At 41.9% G+C, this 18,578-nt stretch overlaps 1 protein-coding gene across 1 annotated transcript in view; it reads right to left on the bottom strand.

The window, feature by feature from the left end:
* Positions 1-18,578, bottom strand: part of SYT4 (synaptotagmin 4) — a 59,986-nt gene that overhangs the window by 24,914 nt on the left and 16,494 nt on the right. Inside the window, exon 3 of the mRNA XM_029586586.1 lies at positions 15,261-15,381. Within this exon, the coding sequence (XP_029442446.1) occupies positions 15,261-15,381 (121 nt within the window). The remainder of the gene's footprint in view (positions 1-15,260; positions 15,382-18,578) is intronic.

Genomic DNA, 18,578 nt, shown 5'->3' with positions numbered 1-18,578 from the left:
AATGGAGTGGCTCAGGAGTCTGTATTTGGATATGTACTTTATAACATATTTATAATTGATCTGGAATTTATAAATATCATGATCAAATGTGTTATGATCAAATCTGCACATGACACAAAATTATTTAGAGTTGTTAAATCACAAGCTGATTATGATAAACTTCAGGAGGACCTTGAGAGACTAGAAGACTGGGCAACCAAATGGCAGATGAATTGCAATGTGAACAAGTGCAAAGTGATGCAAAAAGAGAAAAATCACCCACATTGTAGTTACACAATAATAAATTCCATATTAGGAGTTACCACCCAGGAAAGTGATCAGGAGTTATAGTGGTCAATACAATGAAATTGTTGGCTCAGTGTGCTATGGCAGTTAGAAAAGCAAACAGAATATTAGGAATTAATAGGAAAGGAATGGTGAATAAAATGGAGAATGTCATAATGCCTCTGTATGACTCCATGATGACTCCACAACATGAGTACTGTGTGCAAGTCTGGTTGCCACATCTAAAAAAAGAAATACTTACACTATAAAATGTACAGAGAAGGGCAACCAAAATAATAAAATGGATGGAATGGCTCCCCTATGAGGAAAAAGTCATGGGATAGGAGGTGACATCCTTTCCTGGATTACAAACAAAAGACAGAAAACAGAGAGTAGGATTATATGGTCAATTTTCTCAGTGGAAAAGAGTAAACAGTGGAGTGCCTCAGGGATCTGTACTTGGACCAGTGCTTTTCAATATATTTATAAATGATCTGGAAAGGAATACAATGAGTGAGGTTATCAAATTTGTGGATGATAAAAATTTTTCAGAGTAGTTAAATCACAATCAGATTTTGATACATTACAGGAGGTCCTTGCAAGACTGGGAGATTGGGCATCCAAATGGCAGATGAAATTTAATGTATATAAGTCAAGGTGTTGCATATAGGGAAAAATAACTCTTGCTGTAGTTACACGATGATAGGTTCCATATTAGGAACTACCACCCAGGAAACAAATTTAGGCATCATAGATAATACTTTGAAATCGTCAGCTCAGTGTACTGCAGCAGTCAAAAAAGCAAACAGAATGTTAGGAATTATTAGGAAGGGAATGGTTAATAAAACGGTAAATGTCATAATGCCTCTGTATCACTCCATGGTGAGGCCATAGCTTGAGTACTGTGTGCAATTCTGGTTGCCACATCTAAAAAAAGAAATACTTACACTAGAAAATGTACAGAGAAGGGCAACCAAAATAATAAAATGGATGGAATGGCTCCCCTATGAGGAAAAAATCATGGGATAGGAGGCGATGTCCTTTCGTGGATTACAAACTGGTTAAAAGACAGGGAATAGAGAGTAGGATTAAATGGTCAATTTTCTTAGTGGAAAAAAGGGTAAACAGTGGACCGGTGATTTTTAATATATTTATAAATGATCTGGAAAGGAATACAATGAGTGAGGTTATCAAATTTCTGGATGATCAACATTTTTGAGAGTAGTTATATCACAAGCAGATTTTGATACATTACAGGAGGACCTTGCAAGACTGGAAGATTGGGCATTAAAATGGCAGATGAAATTTAATGTGGACAAGTGCAAGGTGTTGCATATAGGGAAAAATAACCCTTGCTGTAGATACACGATGTTAGGTTCCATATTAGGTTGTCACATCTCAAAAAAGATATAGTTGTGATGGAGAAGATACAGAGAAGGGTGACCAAAATGATAAGGGGAGGCAACAGCTCCTTATGAGGAAAGGCTGAAGAGGTTAGGGCTGTTCAGCTTGGAGAAGAGACGGCTGAGGGGGGATATGATAGAGGTCTTTAAGATCATGAGAGGTCTTGAACGAGTAGATGTGAATCGGTTATTTACACTTTTGGATAATAGAAGGACTAGGGGGCATTCCATGAAGTTAGCAAGAAGCACATTTAAGACTAATGGGAGAAAATTATTTTTCACTCAATGCACAATTAAGTTCTGGAATTTGTTGCCACAAGATGTGGTTGGTACAGTTAGGGCCAGATTTTGTAACCTAGCGCGGACGTAGATTTGTGCGCACACCCTGGCACGCAAAAATCTACGCCCGATTTTAAAACATGCATGTGCAGCCTTGCGCATGTTATAAAATCCTGGGTCAGCACATGCAAGAGGGTGCACACTTGTGCACCTTGCGCATGCCGAGCCCTAGGGGAGCCCTGATGGCTTTACCTGTTCCCTTCCTCAGAGGGAACTTTCCTTCTGCCCCCCCCCCACCTTCCCCTCCCTTCCCCTATCTAACCCGCCCCCGGCCCTATCTAAATCCTCCCCCTCCTTTGTTTTATTATTTACGCCTGCCTGGAGGCAGGCGTAGTTTGCGCGCATGCAGGAGGGGTTTTAAAGGGTTACGTGCATATATTACGAGCTTAACACTTTTAAAATCCACCCCTTAGTGTAGCTGGGTTCAAAAAAGGTTTGGATAAATTCTTGGAGGAGAAGTCCATTAATGGCTATTAATCAAGTTTACTTAGGGAATAGCCACTGCTATTAATTGCATCAGTAGCATGGGATCTTCTTGGTGTTTGGGTACTTGCCAGGTTCTTGTGGCCTGGTTTGGCCTCTGTTGGAAACAGGATGCTGGGCTTGATGGACCCTCGGTCTGACCCAGCATGGCAATTTCTTTTGTTCTTATGTTTTTATGTTCTTAAAGGCTAAAGAGGTTAGGGCTGTTCAACTTGGAGAAGAGATGGCTAAGGGGGGATATGATGGAGGTCTAGACAATCATAAGAGAATTAGAATGGGTAAATATAAATCAGTTATTTACTCTTTCAGATAATACAGAAATAAGGGGCATGCCATGAAGTTAGCAAATAACACATTTAAAATAAATCAGAGAAAATTATTTTTAATCAAAACATCAAGTTCTGGAATTCATCACTGTAGAATGTGGTAAAGGTAGTTAAAGTTGCTGGGTTTAAAAAAAGGTTGGGACAAGTTCCTGTGGTATTAACTCGATAGACTTGGGGTTGGCAGCATGGGATCTATTTACTGTTTGGGATTGTGAAGGAGCATGCCTGACAGAACCCACGGAACAGTGTAAAGGATCGGCCTCAACCATTTCTGGGCCCGGTCTATCTTAAAACAGGGGATTATGGGTACAGGGAGGCTCCCAGAGCAGGATATAGTTTAGGCTCACAATGGAGCAAGAGAGAGGCCTGGAGAACCAGAGGAGAAGCCATCTCCTTCCCAGAACAGTGAGTAAAGACAGGGAAGCAGCCTTAAGATTGAAATGCTTACATGTTTTGACACTAAGAATTCTTGTGAATGCTGAATTTTGAAGCACTGTAAATAAAGAACACTGAGAAAAGCCTTGGGGCTGATGCAATAAATCTGTGTGGAAAATGATTGCTCAGTGTTGAGCGCGCACTTTCTTAACACGCACCCAGCTACCTCTCCTGGGTGCGTGATAATATTTAAATGAGGAATCAGGCTAAAAAGGAGGCGCTAGGACAAATGTGTACCCCTAGTGCCTCCTTTGCGGGGGTTAGGAAAAACTCAGTTAGGAAAAAGGTTTTACGAGTGTCCATTTTCCTAACCTGTGTCAGACACGGATTAGGAACATGGACGCTCGTTAATTGAGCATCCTTTTTCCTAACCTGACCGCCTGCACACTCTTTTTTTGTAATTTTTTTTTTAAAACATTTGTCCTTTTGGTTCCTCCAACTTGATATCGCCATGATACTAAGTCAGAGGAAGTACAGAAAAGCAGTATTTTCTGCTTTTCTGTACATATTTTGGGCTGCTCAGAAATTAATGCTTGCTCTGGGCAGGCATTAAATTTGTGAGGGTAAAAATATACATGTGGGCACACATTTTTTTTTTTTTAATCTGAGGAGAATAGCTAATAACCTCATCAACATGCACATGCATTGTATGAGCACTATTAGCTTCACAGGGGGGTTGGATGCACATTTTGGATGGGCTAATCACCTTATAGAATAATGGGCTGTGGACACGCATCCAAAACCCGCATTCAGCCACAAGTTAAACAGTGCGCTCAGCTGAGTGCTCTGTATTGCATCGGCCCCATAGTGTAGGCTCAGAAGGGAGCAAGAGAGAGGCCCAGGGAACCAGAGGAGAGAGAAGCATCTCCTTCACAGAACCGTGAATAAAGCCAGGGAGGCAGCCGTGCTACTGAAATGCTTACATGGTTTTGGGACTGAGAATGCTTGCGAATGCTAAATATTGGTGTACAGAAAATAACAAGCGCTGAGAAAAGCCTTGATCGCTCAAGCGTTGTGCCGCATATGTTGTTAGCAGTGGGATTTTCTGCGCTAAGCAAGGTGCACCCAGAATCCCATGCCTCCAGACAAAAAGGAAAAGGAAAAGATGTTTGTCTGAAAACCGTAGTGCTTTAAACTTTCTACAGAGCCGTGCTCAAGCCTTCACAGAAGGAGGAGAGAGAAGAAAAAAAGATAGAGGACAATTTTTCCTCCGTTGTTTAAATCCTGGTATTACTAACAAGGACACAGCTGAGTGGTGCAAGAGAAGCACGCACAGAAAGAAATCAGAAAAGAGCATTTATTTGTGCAAGGGATGCACACAGAGAAAAATAAAATTTGTCCTGGGCCTGGCTGCAAAGGCAGTTCACAGTTGTAAGTTCTAAGTGTAACAGGCCAGCGAGTAATGTGATGCCTTTGTAAAGAAAGAAAAAAAAAATAAAGTCAGTTAGTTTTATCTGTTTTTTTCCTTGTCAGAAGAAAAAAAAAAAGAGAGAGGAGGCTTGGCTGTTTGTTTGAATAGGGTTTGGCTCTTTAAAGAAACGTTTTGCTGCCAGTGGGTCTCCTAAGAAAAGAGAGAAAGTGGGACTGCAACAGGGCATGGCCCTTGAAAGAGAAAACCCTGTACTGTTTGAGTGATTCCCTGAGGGAAAGGAACAACTTTGTGACTGTGAATAAAAGCAGAGCAACCAGGAAACAATTCTGCCAGGGATCCAGGAAGGATATGGAAGCTTACTCTCGAGCACTTGGAGAGAGGCTAAAGCAGCAGCAGCAGCTGGAACAGACCTCTAAGGCCCCGCAGTGGCAATATGAAAAATTATTCCAGGCCCTGAAATAATGGCAAGAATTGTTACAAGAACAGCAATTACAGAAGAAGATGGAAACCACTGAGGAAGTGGAGAGCTCTGAGGAATCTACAGTCAGGACCCAAAAAAAGTCCAGAGCAAGGGAACTCATGGTGGAGCCTTGCAAACTGGCCTGAACGAGACGGCACAGATAGGCCTGAAGGAGGCAGCACAGTCTCGCTAGAGAAGGAAGACAAGGAAAACACTGCTGCAGATGGAGTCTCCTGCTTTTGTTTTATTCAGCAGGAGCCGGTGCCAAGGGAAGAGCTGGTGGAAATATACAGGAGGCAACAGCACTGCTACCAGCTGGAGAGCAGCAGGAGTACCTTAATGAGAGCAGTGGCACCGCCTTACAACGGCTGAATCACTCCCCATGGGCTCTACAAGAGGTAGAGCTGAGGCACAGAGGCCACAGAAGGAAGGCAAAGGAGTGCACGGATGAGCCAGGATGACCAGCCTGCTAAAGAGGGGTCAGAGTGTGCTCAGGAGCAATAGACCACTAACCACCAGGAAGCAGAGGTGACAGAGAAGGCCAAGGTTGAAAATGTGAAAAGGGCATAGATCCTTGGAGCTCGAGCCATGGAGGACAGAGGGGAAATGGAGGTCCCCTGTGATCCAACCTGGAGATGTCAAGCTGCAAGTTGAGACTGATTAACTGGACACTATAAAGAGCGGGACTCTGTTCAGAGGAACAGGAGAAAATGTTTCAGTTGGAGTTGTACAGGGAACCCTCAGTTGAGATTCCAGGGAGTGTGGGCGGGGAAAGGGAGCCCTGGGAAAAGGTGAAAGGACCCCCAGTTGAGGTAGAGTTCTTTGAGATAAAGAGTGAGGCAGTTCTTGAGTTAGGACTTCATAGACCAATACTGGCAAGGGCCAAAGAAAGAAAGACAAAGCCCCAGGTGAGCCCAGCATGGAAACCAAGGAATAGAGCTCTAAATGTGATAAAACTGAGCTGATGTGGAGGCTTATGTGATGGAGCATGCCCGAGTGAATTCCCAGAGCAGAGTAAAGGACCAGCCCCAGCCTTTTCTGGCATGGGTTCACCTTAAGACAGGGGATTCTGGGTACAGGGTGGCTCCCAGAGCAAGATATAGGGCAGGCTCAAAAGGGAGCAGAGAGAGGCCCGGGGAACCAGAGGAGGAGCCATCTCCTTCCCAGAACAGCGAGTAAAGACAGGGAAGCAGTCGTAAGATTGAAATGCTTACATGTTTTGTGACTAAGAATGATTGTGAATGCTGAATATCGAAGCACTGTAAATAAAGAGCACTGAGAAAAGCCCTTGATATCTCATGCATTGTGCCATAGGGATCTCGCCAGATACTTGTGACCTGGAATGGCCATTGCTGGAAACAGGATACTGGACTTGATGAACCCTCGGACTGGCAATACTAATGTTCTTAGTGATATAATAAAACGTATCACAACCTAAATTAACCAATTCAGTTTTCTGTAGATGCTTAAGAGTGCAACATTTCATTCCTGTCAAGGTTCTTTCCTCGGCTGTATTTTCAACACATTTTAATTTAGGCTAATCTGTTATTCCCTAGCACCTTAATTAATGACTTAATGCTATTTTATTTAACCAAATTTTATATTTATACAGGGTAGGGAATGCACATCCTGGAGTGCCAAAAGCACATCTGGTTTTCAGGATATTCACGATGAATATGCATGAGATATATCTGCATATAATGCAGACAATGCAAACAAATCAACCTCATGCATATTCGTCGTGGATATTCTGAAAACCAGAACTGTCTGTGATACATCTGGACTGGAGCTGCCAACCCCTATAGAATAAAATAATTTAAATATGGTAACCAGTTGCCATTGTTTTAAAAGTTAAAAAAAATTGAAAGCATACTGAAAAATTACTAGAGCAGGGATTTATAAATAAAATTAAGCAAACTTCATCTGGGTAGAGCAATAGTCCCCAACCCTGTCCTGGGGGCCCACCAGCCAGTCGGATTTTCAGGATGTCCACAATGAATATGCATGAGATAAAGTTTGCATGCACTGCCTCCATAACATGCACATTTTCTCTCATGCATATTCATTGTGGATTTCCTGAAAACCCAACTGGCTGGTGGGCCCCCCCAGGACAGGGTTGGGGACCATTGGGATAGAGCAAACTAGTGCCAGAGGACAGAACCATTTTGATAATTGGCAGGGGTGGAGTAGGTACGAATTATGCTGTCCTCTACCCTGATCACCTTCTTCATCTCTTCAAAAGGAGTAGGCAGAGAGAGTGGAGCCATGGGAGACAGGGAAATCAGGGCTTGCAGCTTCTTCTACTTTGTGTCAGAAAAGGGGCGGGAGACAGTTGGGTCATGGAGTCCATTCAACTTTGTACCAGGAGGAGTATCAAATCAGGCAGCCACTTTGTCCAATGAGAAGGTTGAGGAGGTTAGGGCATACGGCCCTTTAAACTTTGCCCCAAGCTGGGGAGGGAATCAGGGCATGCAGTCTCTTCACCGTCAATCTGATAAAAATCCCTGCCTACTAACTGGCCTTTTCAATTGGGTTCAGTTTGCATGCGGAATATCATGCCATGGCTAACATGGTCATTAATGTTTTTCTGCAACAGCTACTAGTCCAATGAACACATTATAGAGGGCAATGTTTTATTGTGCCCTTGGAAACAGTTTGTGCTTAGTGTGTTAAGTGGGGTTTTAACATGCATGGAAACATTTCTACTCAGTTGAACAGTAAATCTTTTTTAATGTTAGTATTTGTGCATAGGCTCCCATAGCTACTTATTGTTGGACAGAGAATAGTTTAATATGTTAAATGACCTGATAAATAAGACTACAAAAATATGTTGCACCATAAAGAAAATGCAGAGGTTTAATAATTCCATTGCTCAAGGAGAAAATGTGGTAAGTTGGCAAGTTGTGATTCTTTTTATTGAATCAACATAAAAATTTATCCAGCTGTGCTGGGAATGAGCCTTCAAGACTACATAAGTCAATTCTGACATTTGAGAAAGGGACCTATAAGGACTCAAAATCTCATACATAACAACAGCTATGAATAATTTGTTTGTTGGTTCGTTGGAAGGTGTCATGGTCTGTAAAGAATTTCACCAAGCTGAATGCCTCTCTATTCCCTTGTACCATCATGGATGCACACATAAAGGATCAGATAGACTACATGGTTGTACTGCAATAGAGCTAGTGGCAAAAACTGTAGTAAACTCTCAATTATAACTTAGAATGTGAATGGACAGGCACTAACATTTCTTAATCACAACTTTTTCCTGTCCTTTTCACATATCATTATTTATTGCTTCAGTTATACCCTTGTTTTATGTAAACCGATCCGATATGGTTATTACTATGAAGGTCGGTATAAAAAAGTGTTAAATAAATAAATACATAAATAAATATCAGAAGCTATTAAACTGTTGCATTTCACTGTGAGTCTCGAAAGATTTGTTTTGCTAATTACGCTTAATACTACCAAGCCTTGGGCTTGCCAAAACCTCAAATTTGCCAGCCAGGGAGGGTAACATTCAAACGACTCCATGTGGCTCCAGATACTACAGTAGTTTATAAATTGCGCATATCAAGCACACGCAGATTATAAAAAGCAAGTATATCTGCCCCATGCACGAAAATCTGCAATGCCTTGAAAGTGCCTACTTTTCCCTGCCTATTTTAAAAACAAACATGCATTTATTTTATATGTGAAAAAATCTGTGCCTTGCTCACGTAAAACCCTGTTTATGGGTGGAAGTTGGCATCTTTTAAAATGGTTGTATTTATTTGAAATCACCAGTTTGCAGAAGCATCCAGCAATTCACTCGTTCCTTATCTAGGTCATCAAGACCCTCCTGTTTCTTCACTCCGAAATCCCCTCCGTTCACCCAGACCTCCCACTCAATGAATAATAAGCAATAGATGAGTGTTCTATCAGCTGCACAGGATAATTAACAAGTACAAAATTCCACGAATAAGTTGACAAATGTATGTGCATAAATCTCATATAATAACAACTTGCGCGCATAACTCTTGGCCGTGCCCTGGAACACCCTTTAGACTACCCCAGTTTTATCATGCATAATTGTGCACTCAAGACTGAAAATACATGCAGACCTTTGATGGCTATAAAATAATGTGTAGTCTAGTACATGCTACTTATGCACGTGTAAATGTTTTGAAAATGTACTCCTATTTGTAGTAGAAGCACAGTTTATTGAATAAGCTCTCATGTTTGTAAATACTAAATGTATATGTCCACTATATACGGAATGCACTGTATGCAGAATATAACACAGATATAGTAGAATACAACGGACTATATGTACTTTGGATGAAAACAACACCTTTATTTACACAAGAACAAAAAAACATAAGATATGCCACTTACTGGGTCAGACCAAGGGTCCATAAAGCCCAGAATCTTGTCTCCAACAGTGGCCAAACCAAGTCACAAGCACCTGGCAAGTACCCAAACATTAATAGATCACATGCTATTAATGTCATTAACAATCAATGGCTATTCCCTATTAATTAATAGCAGTTTATGAACTTCTCCTCCAGAAACGTATCCAAACCTCTTTCAAACCCAGCTACACTAACAGGCCGATAAAAAACGGTGCACTCATCTGAGCGCACCATTTAGCCCCCATTTGGCCGCACATTTTAGACGTGCTCTTATTACGCCTTATACTGTAAGGGGTAATAGCACATGGAAAATGCACGGCCAATCCCCCCCCCACCCCCGAAACCAATAGCGCTCATCACATGCAAATGCATGTTGATAAACCTATTAGTTAGTCACCCAAAATACAGAAAATAAATGTGTGGCCAAGCCGCACATTTTACTCTCAGCAATTAACCCAAGGGCAGGTGTTAAGTTCTAAGCGTCCCTGAAAAGTGTACAGAAAAGCAGAAAATACTGCTTTTCTGTACACCCTCTGACTTAATATTAGAGATGTGAATCATGTGCCAGATCGTCTAAACGATCAGGTTCGGCTGGGGGGGGGGGGGAGTCTGATCGATAAGATATGTGAATTGGAATCGTTTCCGATTCCAATTCACATCGCTAATTTTTTTTTTAGGGAGGCCCGCGCCGCTAAAAAAACAACCCACCCGACCCTTTAAATTGACCCCCCCCCCAAAAAAAAAACCTTTTAAAATTACCTGGTGGTCCAGGGGGGCATCGGGGAGCGATTTCCCGTTCCCAGGCATCAGCTGCGCTAAAAAAAATGGCGCCGATGCCCCTTTGCCCTTACCATGTGACAGGGTATCCGTGCCATTGGCCGTGCCATTGGCCGGCCCCTGTCACATGTGGTAGGAGCACTGGATGGCCGGCGCCATCTTTAAAGATGGTGCCGGCCATCAGCCCCTATTATAGAGTATAGTATAATAGGGGCTGATGAGTAAAGATGGCCGGCGCCATCTTTAAAGATGGCGCCGGCCATCCAGTGCTCCTACCATGTGACAGGGGCCGGCCAATGGCACGGATACCCTGTCACATGGTAAGGGCAAAGGGGCATCGGTGCCATTTTTTGTAGTGCAGCTGATGCCTGGGAATGGGAAATCACTCCCCGAGGTCCCCCTGGACCACCAGGTAATTTTAAAAGGTTTTGGGGGAGTCGGGAGGGTGGGGGAGGCTAAGGGGGGGTTGATTTAAAGGGTCGGGTGGGGTTTTTTTTATCGGGCCATCGGCACCATTTCAATTAGTGGCAGCCAAAATGGCACCGATGGCCCGAGAGCAGGAGATCGCGCCGGGACCCCCCCCCCCCCCCTGGACCACCAGGTAATTTAACATTTTGGTGGGGTTCGGGAGGGTGGAGGAGGGTAAGGAATTGGTTTTAAAGGGTCGGGGTGGGTTTAGGGGTTGTTTTGGTGTGCCGGTTTTCCTGCCCTCCCCCAAATAATTCCCGTGCCCTATTTAACGATTTAGGACAATTTATGACGATAAATCAGAGGCATTTGTATTGTATCGTGCACTCTGACGATTTAGGACGATTTTAAAATTATCTGACGATAATTTTAATCGTTCAAAAACGATTCACATCCCTACTTAATATCCTAGCAATATTAAGTCAGAGGCACCAAGAATAATACAAAAGAAAAAGAAAAGTGCCCGCTGGTCAGCAGGTTTGAAAAACAGACGCACAGTTTTGCCGGCATCCGTATTTCTAACCCGTGGCTGTCAGCACCTTTTCCGCTAATAAGGAGGCGCTAGGGATGCGCTATTGTCTCCTGCCATGCCTGGGCGCAACTCGGAGCACTGGCTCTCCCACAACTTTTAATGAATCGGGCTGTTACTGCACTAACCACATCCTCTGGCAACAAATTCCAGAGTTTAATTGTGTGTTGAAAAATAATTTTCTATGATTAGTTTTAATTGTGCTTCTTGCTAACTTCATTGAGTGCCCCCTAGTCCTTTTATTACCTGAAAGAGTAAATAATTGAATCACATTTACCCATTCTAGAACTCTTGTGATTTTAAAGACCTCTATCATATCCCCCCTCAGCTGTCTGTTCTCCAAGCTGAACAGCCCTATCCTCCTTAGCCTTTCCTCATAGGAGAGCCGTTCCATGCCCTTCATCATTTTGGTTGCATTTCTCTGTACTTTCTCCAGTGCAACTATATATTTTTTTAGATGTGGCAACCAGAATTGTACACAGTATTCAAGGTGCCGTCTAAATATCAAGCAATACAGGGTCATTATGACATCCTCTGTTTTATTTGCTATTCCCTTCCTAATAATTCCTGTTCGCTTTTTTGACTGCCCAGCTCACTGAGCCAATGATTTCAATGTAATATCAACTATGATGCCCAGATCGTTTTCCTGGGTGGTAACTCCTAAAATGGAACCTAACATTGTGTAGCTACAGCATGATTTATTTTTCTCTATATGCATCACCTTGCACTTGTCCATATTATAGTCTGGATTTGAAACGCCCTGCGTGCATAAAACCTGGGGTTTACCTGCGTGGTCAGGCCTTGCGTGTGCCAAACCAATTTTTGAAGGACCCCAGGCATGCACATAAAGCCCAGTACGCACACAAATGCAGACTTCATCGAAGGAGTGGGCCGGGACAGTGCCATTGTTTGCTGTCCCAGAGACTCACGGCCGGCGTGCGCAATTTACTTCAGCTAGGGAGCTGAAGTAAGTTTCAAAACAAAGAAAAATACCAAAAAAGGTAGGTTTTAGGGGGTGGGGAGGAGAGGAGAGGGGAAGAGGGAGGGAGTATGGGTAGTGGGGTAGGGAACTGGGGAAGGCTAGAATGCGTCGCCGTCAGGAAATTGCTAAAGTCCCCACCTCTTCCATGTGCCACCTGCACATACGCGCGCGGATTATAAAATCCAGCACACATGTGCGTGTGGCCCATGGATTTTCTACCATGCGCGCATCGGCGTGTGCATGGTAGAAAATTGGTGCATCCATGTGTGTGCTCTGGGTAGCAGATGTACATGGACATGCACGTGCAGAGTGGAAAATCTGCCCCTGTATTTCATCTGCCATATGGACGCACAATCTTCCAGTCTTGCAATGTCCTCCTGCAATTTATCACAATCTGCTTGTGATTTAACTACTCTGAATAATTTTGTGTCATCTGCAAATTTGATCACCTCACTCGATACACCTCTTTCCAGATCATTTATAAATATATTAAAAAGCATTGGTCTAAATACAGATCCCTGAGGCACACCACTGTTTACCTTTTTCCACGGAGAAAACAGACCATTTAATCCTACTCTCTGTTTCCTGTCTTTTAAACAGTTTATAATCCGCAAAAGGACAGTGACTCCTATCCCATGACATTTTTGTTTTCTTTGAAGCCTCTCTTGAGGGACTTTGTTAAACACCTTCTGAAAATACAAATGCACCACATCTGCCAGTTCATCTTTATCTACATGCTTATTAACCCCTTGAAAAAAATGTAGGAGATTTGTGAGGCAAGACTTCCCTTGGGTAAATCCATGCTGGCTTTGTTCTATTAAATCATGTCATTAAAACATCTCCATCCCTTACAAAACATTTTATGGGAATGAATAAAACTGAAAATTTGAATTCTAACATCTTGGGCCTCATTTAGTAAACTTTTTCTCTTATAAACACAGAACAGAAAAAAAGCCTTAATAAATCAGACTATGTGATGGTAACTTTCATAGTGGCGTGCAAACGTACATGCGCATGCCTTCGTAGGCCTGTGCCCAAGGATGCAGTCATTTTATAATGTAAGTATATATATTAGGGATGTGAATCGTTTTTTGATGATTTAAAAAAATTGTCAGATATTTTTTAAATCGTCAAAAATCGTTAAGAGTCGCGATACAATAGAAATTCCCCCGATTTATTGTGAAAAATCGTAAATCGGGGGAGGGGGGAGGGCAGGAAAACCGGCACACCAAAACAACCCCTAAACCCACCCCGACCCTATGAAACTAATCCCTTACCTTCCCCCACCCTCCCAAACCCCCCAAAAACTTTTTACGAGTACCTGGTGGTCCAGTGGGGGCGTGGGGACCAATCTCCCGCTCTTGGGCCATCGGCGCCATTTTGGCTGCCTCTCAAAAATGGCGCCGATGGCCCGATAAAAAAAAAAACCCACCCGACCCTTTAAAAATGACCCCTTAGCTTCCCCCACCCTCCCGAGCCCCCCAAAACATTTTAAAATTACCTGATTGTCTAGTGGTGGTCCCAGGAGCGATCTCCCATTCTCGGGCCGTCAGCTGCCACTCATAAAGATGGCGCCGATGGCCCTTTGCCCTTACGATTTTGGAGCAGCCTTGGAGGGAACGGGCAGCGCACGCAGGGCTCGACGCGTGCAAGTTGCACAAATGTGCACCCCTTGCACACGCCGACCCCAGATTTTATAAGATATGCGCGGCTACGCGCGTATCTTATAAAATCCAGCGTACTTTTGTTCGCGCCTGGTGTGTGAACAAAAGTACGCGCGCGTGTATGTTTTTAAAATCCAAGAAGTTACTTTGAACAGCTGTGTGTGTGTGTTGGGGGAGTGAGGATGTGTTGGGGGTAATATGAAATAAACTGAGGGCTAGATTTTCTAATGGCGCAGGCCTCTGTGAATCGCGCGGTACCAGGGGGCGGGGAGGCGAAGCGGGGGTGGGCCTGCGAAAGCCAGCAGTGATCGCACTACTGCGGTGCGATCACTGCTGGCTTTCGCATCCAATAGCGCCACCGTGAAAGGTGGCGCTATTGGGCACGCTACTGGCGGCGATAAGGAGTCTTTCCTTTTGCCGTCAGCAAAGTTGTCGTGGAGTCCGCTCCGGTGCCGCCCTGACTTCTCCCCTTCCGGTGTGGACTCTGCCCCGACTCCACCCCGATCTAGGTATCGCACGCGAAAAGTCACTTTTCGCATGCGATCCCTTTAGAAAATGACCCCTTCAAATAGTTGACGTTGATAACTACACCAAAACTCCAAAATGGTAGAAAATGTTTCTATTAAAATTAATAAATTGTCAAATATCCTATTATCCAGCATTACAATATACTTAAATATATCATACAATATTTAAATGTGTTTTAAATCCAGGAGCAGCCATGACCTGCCCAGACACCACCCACACTCCATCCCCCTTTTTTTGAACTTTTCATTTGTGCATTCATCTAATAATAAAAGCAGATAATTATTTCCCTACACTAGTCTAAAATATAATTTGTCATTTTAAATTGACAACTACAGAACAAATTATGTTATAAACAAAGTTAAAAACATGTAAAACAAAGAGATTACACAAAATTGTGTTTTAAAAGATATATATATATATATATATAATCATATATATACAGATATCCCAGCCTTGAGAATAATTAGATGTGAGTAATGTAAGACGGCCTTCATTTTGCTATCTGCACTCTGTACAGTAAAACATGCTTCTCTTACTCCTTCCTTAATTTAACACAGTAGGACATGGTAAATAGTGAATCTTTTTTTTTTTTTTTTGCTATGACTTAACTCTCACAATCCTTTTACAGGGACTTAATTAACATTAATCGACATGATCTGAGGATCACTAGGTATTGCCGCTTTCCTCTATTGATAAGCCTTCTTTTTTTGTTCCTGTATTTCAAGATCCTGTTAGACATCAAAATGACTGAAGCATCAAGAGTTTCATGTGCTCCCCAAAGAATAAAGGATCGGTGCATACCAATAAAAAGGTAAATTCTGAAAGTACGTTACCTGATAAGCCGGATATATCAGCTTTTGGTAAATGCCGAGCTTTTAACACCACCACTGTTAAGGTATTTGTTGTGGACTGGTAGCAAAGGGAGATCAGTATTTCTCCACGTCCAGATGACTTCTAAAGAAATGAACAGAGAATTGCTATGAGCACAAAGGTTTTTCTTTTTTCTGATCTAGAGCCTAGAAGCCATTTTATTAGAATTCCTTCCTTTTTTTTTTTACCCTGTTATAAACTACTGTGTGGTTCTGTCTTGCAAATGAGTGGCAAGAAATGAAAACAAATCTAGGTTCATTTCTCTGGATTTTAACTGTGAGGATTTCTCTGATATTCTAAGAAAATGATAACAGGGACGTTACTTTGACTAATAAAGGACCTGCATATTTTGAAAAAGAAAAGAAACCAACTCTACATAATCAATTAATCCGAAATAAAAGTTGTGCTATATACTATATAGCATACACACAAAATATTACAGTAATCCTGTAGTGACTGTTCCCAAACCCATGGTATAAGTCTGTAAGTAAATTAGATTTGCTCCATGTAATTAGTATTGATTTTTCAAAGGATTTAGTTCACATCAGCCAAAATGGAATAACTCACTAAAGTAATTTTAAAAAAGATTTACATGCATAAAACTAGGTTTTGCATGTGTAAATACACTTCAACCATATAAGTGGGCTTTTGAAAATTGATACAATATATGCCTTTGAATTGTCCATAGGATATTCAAGCATGAGTACACTTTATGTGTGTAAATGGCTTTTGAAAATTGTTACAATATTATGATACATATAAACGGGTTACTCCTTTTTTAAAAAATGTTATTAAACTTTTTCAAAATACAAAGCAAGATATCTTTGCACAGAAACAACAAAAGAGATGTATACCAATTATACAATCTTAGGTAAAATCAACAAAACAAATCTTCCTCTCTATATAAAGACCAACAATTAAGGGGGAAATCTAAATTAAGAGGTGCAAAAAAGAAACAACAGAATTAATCCTGTATTATACATTTGATGGCGTGTAACTACTACTCCCAATATATATCACGGATATACAAAGATGGCTATGGGTTACATTCAAGCCTTACCCCTCTAGTAGTAAGAAACTCCCTTAACTGTTCAGTAAGAAAAAAACAGTATTTGCACTTAATTTCACACTACATTTACTAGGATAACGTAGAAGAAACAAAGCAACAAGAGCAAGAACTTCTTGGCGCATTTGAAGGAACCCTTTATATCATTTTGTGTGACCTTAACCAAGTCAGGATATATCCTGACTTGTGCACCCAGAAAACTAGCATTAACATTTTGGAAGTAAGATTTCATCACAAAACTTAACTCCTGAACAAATGAAAAAGTAATAAGCAATATGGACTTCTAAGTAACTTCATAGGTGGAATTTTCCAGAAATGTAGACAAATTAGCAAAGTCCACAGTAGCTTGAGGGTGATCCGGTTGACTGGAATTTGGTTTATAATGGAGAAAAATACTTTATCAAGATTAGGAATTTTATCAGTTGGAATTCTCAAAATATCAATGAAATATTTTCTAAGCGTTGATCGAGGTAATTCTCCCACAACTTTAGGAAAATTTGGTAAATCTCAAATTCAAATGTATAAATTGATTTTCTATAACTTCCTACTTTCTAGATAGGGAGAAACGTACTTGAATAATTGTAATGTAGACCGCTTGTACCACCTTAACTTCCGTCCTCAAGGAATTAAAATTATCAGCGTGTTCCTGTAAAATTATCTGATGATCTTGTGCAACCGCATCCAGTCCCTGGGAAACAACCTCTAAACTATGAAAGTAATCACCAAAATAACTGGGAAAAGTTCACAATCAAATCCCAGAGCGAATCTAATGTAACCACTGCCAGTTTGACAAATATGGGGGAAACATGAGAAACACTCAGTGGCTCACCATCTGGAGCGGCAACCGCTGCTGGCTAACTCCCCTCTGATGGCAATTCTGGGTCAAAGTCGCCTTCAGCATTTCTCGCTTCTGAAGCAGAATCCCACTGTGGGGATGGCACAAAACCTGATTCCCCCACAAATGAAATGTCGACAGCTCCCTCCACTTGGGTAGCAGCTGTGAGGTCATCAACACATGCCCCGACAAAGTCAGTGTTCCTCTGAACACTAGCAGGCAGTGGCAGCTGAGGGAAACCTCCCCAGGCAAAGACAGGACTCCTCCCTCCATCCCACAAATGGCTCTCAATGCCCATGCTCCTGGAGTAGAGGAAGCAGATTCTAAGATGGATTGCTGGTCCAGTGGGAGTGAGGGCTCAGAAGGGGAAATCCTCACTCGACCTTTCCTCTTATGCGGCAAGAAAAATGAGTAGAAGGGACTTGAGGAGGAGCAGCAGAAGATGCGACTGCTTACGCCATCTTGAGATTCCCCCTGGTTACTCCTTTTAAAATGACCTCATTATGTAACAAAGTAAATATTCCTGATTTACTCAGATGGCAACTTTAAAAGTGGTGCATGCCCAGGGATGTGGCTATTGTATAAGATACGTGCACATACGTGTATATATTATAATATATCCTGGGTGTGCAAGTGTGTGCACACTATTTTGTATCTAGGTGTACGCAGCCACGCAAATCCAGGTATGAGCCATGTAAGTGGCCAGTGACCAGTTTAACTAGTTTGCCCACCAGTTCAACTAGTCTAGAGCTAGGTACTCTAAACCCACCAGGTTTAATAGCCTGCACTCCCCTCCCAGTTACCCTGGACCAAAGGAAATGGTTTTTTCTTTTTTTAAGTTACACCTCCTCCATAGCAGAAATAAAGTTCTATGGCACGGGATCTGGGTGCACGACCAGACGCATACGTATTTGCACACCCATCTCTTGGCCCCACCCTGGAATACCCACGCCCTGCCCAAACCACATCCACACCAGGCCCCTTTTTGATTGAGAGTGAGATCTTTGCTCCACAGGAGAAACATGCACATGTAGGCACGCACATGTCCTACATGCATGCACATCTCCCAATTTTGGTGCATGCTGGGCTTTTAAAATTTACTTCTAACCTTTTATCCCATTATACCAGAATGAGAGAAAAATCTTGGTGAATCAAATCTTATACATCTTAGCTAGAAATTCTTCATGTACATATACATTTAATTTGATTTTGATCCTTCTTTTATTGCTTTCTATTCTCTGAATATGTCATTACACTGAAATGACTAACATAAAATAAAATCCTATGAGTTTATTGCTTACATTTATATCATGTTCTAGTTTCTGTATTATTTTTATTATGCAACCATTTGTTTATTTATTCAGATGAATATCTTGCTTC

The sequence above is a fragment of the Rhinatrema bivittatum genome, chromosome 1 (genome assembly GCF_901001135.1).
Source record: "Rhinatrema bivittatum chromosome 1, aRhiBiv1.1, whole genome shotgun sequence".
Classification (NCBI taxonomy): domain Eukaryota; kingdom Metazoa; phylum Chordata; class Amphibia; order Gymnophiona; family Rhinatrematidae; genus Rhinatrema; species Rhinatrema bivittatum.
This window is presented reverse-complemented; position numbering and strand designations above follow the sequence as displayed.